General features: G+C 38.8%; 1 protein-coding gene across 1 annotated transcript; it reads right to left on the reverse strand.

Annotated features, from left to right (window-relative positions):
- Positions 1–5,769: 5,769 nt before the first annotated feature.
- On the reverse strand, positions 5,770–6,668 carry LOC125497817 (uncharacterized). The gene has a single exon (XM_048645513.2). The coding sequence runs from the start codon at positions 6,661–6,663 to the stop codon at positions 5,770–5,772; it is 894 nt and encodes a 297-aa protein (XP_048501470.2). The 5' UTR covers positions 6,664–6,668.
- Between the last annotated feature and the right edge of the window lie 1,348 nt (positions 6,669–8,016).

An 8,016-nucleotide genomic window follows, 5' to 3' on the forward strand; every position in this document is an offset into this window, starting at 1 on the left:
CCAAGAACCGTCTTTCACTTGAATTTATCATGTTTCATTGGTTTTAAGCATATCATCATCATCGTGAACAATTATATTCATTAATTTTCATATCATCTTCATAGCATCATATCATCATGAACATCATAAAACATTTCATTTCGATCCCCCAATCCATATATAAAACATAATATTAATCATGATCATAAAACATACTTCGAAGGGGAATGCGGGTGTTAGCAGTAGATGTTACCTCGAGTCGCGATTATTATACTTGACAGCTGGGGGAGGCTTGTAATATCCCTTTTCCTTTCTAATCTATTCAAGGATTAATAAAAGATGACTTATTAATATTTTATTCTAGATTCAAACTCTACGATCCATTTCCATCATGTGTCTATGAATTACTAGAGCGTGTATGAAATTAATAGTTATGAAACCTTATTATCACCATTTATTACTTAAACTATATAAACTTCTTGAATTTAGTAACTTGATTACTAACTTATGTAAAACTATTTAATTAGTAATAACCATTACTTCTAAGATTCATGAAAATTCATGTTTAATGACTTGAAGGTATGGTTACGGAACTTCCCTATTTTAATTAGACTTTTAATAATAAAGTGATATATATTTAACTCATTGTTAAACTCTTACTTATATTAGTGATATTTCCTACAAGTTAGTGTCCTTGTATAAGTGACTTACTTCATTTACAACTTAAAAAGTGATACTCATTTAATCAAGCTAAAAGTGGGATTATAGTTATAGATTATGCTTACTAATATTATACTTAAAAAAATCCAAGTGTACTTAATTAGTATTTCTTCATACTACATAAACTTAAGTTATATCTATGTGAACATGAAACTATAACTTAATTTACCAAAGATACCCATTATATATATTAAAGGTGTAATATTATTGATTATGTCATAATCTATATTATACTATAATTAGGTTGTATAATTATTTCATAAAATGGAATTTATAATATTAAGTTAATTAGCTAAGTCCAATCAACTTGATTTATTAAACATACTAAGCTTCTATATTAGAATTTGAAAGATTAAAACTACACTTATACATAACTAAGTCTACTACATACAATGTAGATTTTAAAGTCACAAAAACAAGATTATGAATCTAATTAATTTAGTTAATTAGCCCAACACATTAATAGTCAAGTTAATTATTTAACAAGCCTAAAGTAACAAGAAACTAAGTAATTAATTAGTTCTAATACTTTTCAAACTAAAGAATAGGAGGGAAACTATGTCAAGTAACTTACTGTTACAGTACAAAGCAACGAAGGGGGAAAGGTGGTCGGAGCTCCGGCGAGCGGGTGACGGTGCAGCAGCGAGACGGACATCAGGACGAAGGCGCGGACGTGGCTGGCGGCAGGTGCGGCGCGGCAGCAGCCCAGGCGGGGCAGAGGGTGCAGCGAGATGGGGGAGGGGAAGAGAGCAGCGAGAAGGTGAGGGAGAGGAGGAGGGGATGTCGCGCAGGCCGTGGAAGAGGAAGGGGGATGGTGGCTCGCATCTGGTCGGCGCCGGAGAGGGGGCAGGCAGGTGGTGGTTGCCGGAAAAAAGAGAGTTTGGGTGGTGGTGTTGAAAGTTTTCTGATTTTTGGGTGGAGATGAATAGTAAAATCAGCATCTATTTATAGTAATTTTAGGAACAAAGCTCAATTAAAATAATGGTGGATTAATGGTGAAGTATACTTGGGGAGCAAGGAGTTCTAGAAGCTTGGGGAGCAAGGTCATGGAGCTTGAGGAAGAAGATGGGTTTGTGGATGGTGAATTTCTTTTTTTGGAAATTTTCTAATTATTTTACTAATACTAAAATAGTGACTTTTCCTACTTTCTTTTAATGTGTTACCAATCTAACTTAGCTTATTTTATTAATACTCGATTTATTTTATTTTCAAATATATTAGAGAAGTGATTAAGTAAATAAATAAATTTTAAATAATTTATTTAAGCTAATTATTAATGTTAATCAAGTTTGAATTTTCGGGATATTACATCCTCACCCCTTAGAATAAGTTTCGTCCTCGAAACTTGCTCATATGATATGAAGATTCAAACATCAAACTTGCTCAATCACTATTTCAAAATCAGTATTTCATTCACATATCAAAACAAAAGTTTACATCAAATCATCTAAGCAAATAGATGGGGGTATCTTGCTTTCATTTGGTCTTCTACTTCCCACGTGGCCTCAGACGATGAATGGTTAGCCCATAAAACTTTGACCATATGGATTGTCTTATTCCTGAGCTGCTTTTCTCTACGATCGAGAATTTCAATCGGTTTCTCTTCATAGGATAGATCGTTCCTCAATTGCAAGGGCTCGTGCCTAATTACGTGGCTTGGATCAGAAATATACTTCCTCAACATCGATATATGGAAGACGTTATGCACTCGATCCAAGTCTGTGGGTAAAGCTAATCGATACGCCACTTCATTCGACTCGCTCCAGGATTTCGTACGGACCAATATACCTCGGGTCAGCTTACCAGACTGTCCAAATCTCATGACACCTTGCTAGGGAAACTTTCAGAAAGACATGATCACCCACCATAAATTCTAGTGGCCTTCTTCGACGATCCGCATAGCTCTTTTGTCTACTTTGCGCGGTCTTGATCCTAGCTTGAATAAGTTGTACTTTTTCTGTCGTTTCTTGTATCAAGTCAGGCCCAATCATTCGTGCTTCGTCGATGTCACTCCAACAAAGAGGTGTTCTACACCTTCTCCCATAAAGTGCTTCATATGGTGCCATCTTGATGCTAGCCTGATAGCTGTTGTTATAGGAAAACTCCACCAATGGCAAGTATTTCTCCCAACTTCCATGGAAATCCAACACACATGCTCTTAGCATATCTTCGAGGGTCTGAATTGTTCGCTCGGTTTGACCATCGGTTGCTGGGTGAAAGGCGGTGCTGAAATCGAGTTTAGTACCAAAAGCTTTCTGTAACTCCTTCCAAAATTTCGCTTGAAACCTCGAGTCTCGATCAGATACAATAGAACTTGGAACACCATGTAATCTGACTATCGTGCTCACATATAACTCTGCTAGCTTGTCTAGGCTCCAATTATTTCTGATCGCCAAGAAATGTGCCGATTTAGTCAACCTGTCCACGATCACCCAAATGCTATTCATACCTCGGGATGATGGTGGTAACCCAACAATAAAATCCATAGAAATCGAATCCCATTTCCATGTTGGAACATCCAAAGGCTGCAATAATCCTGCAGGACTCTGGTGCTCTATCTTGATCCTCTGGCACGTCAGACACCTTGTCACATATTCAGCAACATCCTGCTTCATATTACTCCACCAAAAATTCTGTTTCAGATCTTTGTATAACTTGTTTCCTCCAGGGTGAATAGAAAAAGGACTGTTGTGAGCTTCTTCCAGAATTCTCTTTTTCAATGCCTCCTTATCTGGAACACATGTTCTACCCTGAAATCTCAACGTGCCATCATCTTGGATCACGAATCCCGGTGATTTTCCCTTCTTCACATCACTCTTTATCTTTTGCAACTCCAAGTCTCCATCTTGCGCCTCTTTTATTTCTTCCAACAAAGTCGGCCTCAACTCCAATGCATACAATTGTGCTTCTATTTTCGGTTGCATGATCTCCACTTTCATCTTCATCAAATCATCATTGATTTCTTTCGGCAAGGTTAAGGTTGTGTTTAGGTAGGATTTGCGGCTTAAAGCATCAGCTACGACATTAGCTTTGCCTGGGTGATATAGGATCTCGACATCATAATCTTTTAGGAGTTCAAGCCATCTACGCTGCCTCAAGTTCAATTCCTTTTGGGTAAAAATGTATTTAAGGCTTTTGTGGTCGGTCAAGATCTTACACGGAACACCATAGAGATAGTGTCTCCATATTTTGAGAGCAAACACAACTGCGGCTAGTTCAAGGTCATGGGTTGGGTAGTTTTGTTCATGAGGCTTGAGTTGACGGGAAGCATATGCTATAACTTTATCGTTCTGCATCAACACACTCCCTAATCCATGCTTAGAGGCATCGCTGTACACAACAAATCCATCAGTTCCCGAAGGGAGAGTAAGAACAGGAGCAGTGGTGAGACGCTTCTTCAACTCTTGAAAAGCTGCTTCACATTCATCACTCCACACAAACTTAACCGTTCTTTACCAATCGAGTTATAGGCATGGCTATCTTGGAGAAATCTTGGACAAATCTTCTATAATATCCAGCTAAACCCATGAAACTCCGAACTTCAGGAACATTAGTGGGTCTAGGCCATTCCATGATAGCTCTTATCTTTTGTGGATCAACCGAGACTCCAGTATCTGAAATGATGTGCCCTAGAAAGGCAACTTCTTTCAACCAGAACTCACATTTCTTCAACTTCGCATACAACTTCCTTTCTCTCAACACTTCTAACACCTTCCTCAAATGTTCTTCATGCTCAATCAAGTTTCTTGAAAACACCAAGATATCATCGATGAATACAACCACAAACTTATCGAGGTATGATTTAAATACTCGGTTCATCAGATCCATGAAGACAGCAGGGGCATTGGTTAACCCAAATGGCATTACTGTAAATTCATAATGACCATATCGGGTCCTGAAAGCAGTTTTTGAAATATCTTCTGGCTTTATGCGGAGTTGATGATATCCAGATCTTAAATCAATCTTCGAGAAGATAGTTGCACCTCGAAGTTGGTCGAAAAGATCATCAATACGAGGCAATGGATATTTATTCTTGATGGTGATCTTGTTCAACTCTCGATAATCAATGCACAACCTCATGCTTCCATCTTTCTTCTTGACAAATAGAACTGGTGCACCCCATGGCGACACACTAGGTCGAATATACCCCTTCACGAGTAATTCATCTAGTTGCTTTTTCAGTTCTTGTAACTCAGCATGTGCCATTCGATAAGGTGCCTTGGAGATAGGAGCAGATCCAGGAACGAGGTCAATGCTGAAATCTATTTCTCTTTCTGGTGGCATGCCAGGTATCTCTTCCGGAAATACATCAGGGTACTCACAAACTATCGGAATATCGGATAACGAGGGTTCAGGTTTGGTTAGGTCTACCACACTACATAGGTATCCGTAATGACCCTTTGAAAGTAACTTGAAGGCTTTCAAGGATGAGATGATTTCAGGTTTGGGTTGGACTTTTCTTCTTCGATAAGAAACCTTACACCCATCTGGCTTCCTAAGGGTTATTTCATGGTTAAGGCAATTTATGTCTGCTTTGTACTTCGACAACCAATTCATTCCCAATATCACATCAAAGTCGGTTAATTCAAATTGAATGAGGTCTACTTGAAATTCACATCCCCCTATAAGAATAGGACAATTTCTATACATGACATCACATAAGATGGATTCACCATTAGGGATGGTGACAGACATGGCAGAGAATTCAGAGCATGGTTTTGCATTCAAGCTTCTAGAAAATGCACTAGATATAAACGAATGGGAAGCTCCAGAATCGAAAAGGACATAAGCAGGTACAGAGTTGACAGGAAAAGTACCAGTAATGACAGTATCATCTGCCTCTGCTTCATCACGCTGCCATCATAAAGACTCTTCCAGCCTGCGGGGGTCCACGTGGAGGGTTCTTATTTGCGTTGCCTGCATTTCCACCATAGCCAGAGTTCTGGCCGTTTCTTTGACCATGATTCGCAACATTTCCACTTCGCCAATCTGGAATTGGACAATTTTTAATCATATGACCTGGTTTACCACATCGATAACACTGATCACTTCCCCTACGACATTCATTCGTCATGTGGCCTTGTCTTCCGCATTTGTTGCATCGAGGAATTTGCTTCTGATCGTTTCCCGAATATCCCGTGTTTGGCTTTTTGTTGAAGTTGTTGTTGGAGTGGCTTTCATGAGATTTAGCTTTCTTTTTCCACCCTCATACACTTCCTTTCGCAGCTTCATTTTCCTTTCAACATTGATAGCCCGGTCATATAGCTCTTGATAAGACTTACTCATATTTGCAGCAAGCCTTTCTTGAAGATCCAGGTTCAAACCTCCTTCAAATCGATTCATCCTTTGACGATCCGTAGACACCAGATCAGGAGCAAATCGAGCTAACTCATTGAACTTCACAGCATATTCCAGAACTGACATACCCCTTTGCCTCAGATGGATAAACTCAGATTCCATCTGGAGTTGCAGAGACTGAGGGTAAAACTGGTTTCTCATAGCCTCCTTTAAACCTTCCCATCCAAATCCAGGTTGATTCTGCAACTCTCTAGCAGTCTTCCACCACAGATCAGCTTGCCCTTTTAAGTAGAATACAGCAAAGTTAACTTTCCACTTGTCGGGACACTGGGTGGCATCAAAGAGTTTCTCCATGCCATTCAACCATTCCTCAAACTCGGTGGGGTCAGGCTTTCCATCATAAGTAGGCGGCTTGTGAGCAGAAAACCTTTTGAACATATTGGAGCATTCTTCCTGCTCCGTCTTGGCCCTTGGTCGGTTTCCTTGCAAGAATTCCATCATCAGCTTCATCATATCCACCTGATTTCCGTTAGCATTTTCGGTCGTTTCTTCGAAAACAGGGTCACTTCGCAAGGTATCTAGCCTTTGCCTCATTTCTTCAAGTGTGACTTCGGGCCCATGGGTTCCACTTCCTCCATTAGTAGGTTCACTACCACTTGTTGCCATGTTCTAAAACATCACATATTCCATGTGCATAACATGTTAAGCGAGGCATAGACGTCATCGTAAAAATAATATAAAAATATTCCCTTCTCCGATCCTAACACTCACACTCATTTTCATTTTCAAACACTTATTAACTACACCATTTAGTATTCATATTATTATATGAACCCTATACTTATGGTGATGACTCTTGTTTTACTAGATTATTTTACCATTTATTTACTAATTTAAGTAAAACCTTTGAGATTTTACTTGAGGCATCGAGAACCGTTGCTCTGATACCAACCTGTAACGCCCCGACCTCTATTCATCGTTGTTAAGTTAATTAATCGATTATTAGCAGTGGAACCCAGATAGTCGGTGCGTTACCGCCGTACTTTCCATAAGGAAAATACAAGGCAACATAAAATCATAAACTTAAACACTTCATAACATGAAGCATTATATAGGGCCAACATTAGTCTTAATTAATAATAAAACTTAGTTACTAATCAGAGTTTTGACATAAACTTAAATTAAAACCATGAGAGTCTAGATAATCTAGATATTAATTAAATCCTCACTGCTACGCCATCCCGTTATCACCATCGGTACCTAAAACATAAAACAAAACGTCGTGAGCCGAGGCTCAGTAACATACTACTCTAACATCGTAAATTCATTTCACATCATTTTAGTTAAAAACAGGGAGAATAGAATAAGTAAAACATTTCACAAACATATCATATCATGTTACATTATCTTCTTTATCATGTTCATCATCATGTATATTTTACTTTGGTAACTTGGCTAGTACAACGGAAGGGACGTCTCCCCAAAACATCATAACATCATAAACGGAAGGCAGCCACCCAAGGACAAAAGCCCTCACTAAACGGAAGGTGGCGTTATATGCCCAGATTGCGCGGTGCCACCCGAGGACAATAGCCCTCACTAAACGGAAGGTGGTTAACCGGCCGGAAGGTACGTGCACGACCCGGGATAAGAATACTTGCCAAGAACCGTCTTTCACTTGAATTTATCATGTTTCATTGGTTTTAAGCATATCATCATCATCGTGAACAATTATATTCATTAATTTCATCATCATCATTTCATAGCATCATATCATCATAACCATCATAAAACATTTCATTTCGATCCCGCAATCCATATATAAAACATAATATTAATCATGATCATAAAACATATTTCGAAGGGGAATGCGGGTGTTAGCAGTAGACGTTACCTCGAGTCGCGTTTATTATACTTGACAGCCGGGGGAGGCTTGTAATATCCCTTTTCCTTTCTAATCTATTCAAGGATTAATAAAAGATGACTTATTAATATTTTATTCTAGATTCAAACTCTACG

This window comes from Beta vulgaris, chromosome 5, assembly GCF_026745355.1.
Source record: "Beta vulgaris subsp. vulgaris cultivar EL10 chromosome 5, EL10.2, whole genome shotgun sequence".
NCBI classification, from domain to species: Eukaryota; Viridiplantae; Streptophyta; class Magnoliopsida; order Caryophyllales; family Amaranthaceae; genus Beta; species Beta vulgaris.

Bases quoted from the DNA above. Each gene is read 5' to 3' on its own strand.
- LOC125497817 (XM_048645513.2), bottom strand. From the start codon at position 6,663: ATGGCAACAAGTGGTAGTGAACCTACTAATGGAGGAAGTGGAACCCAT.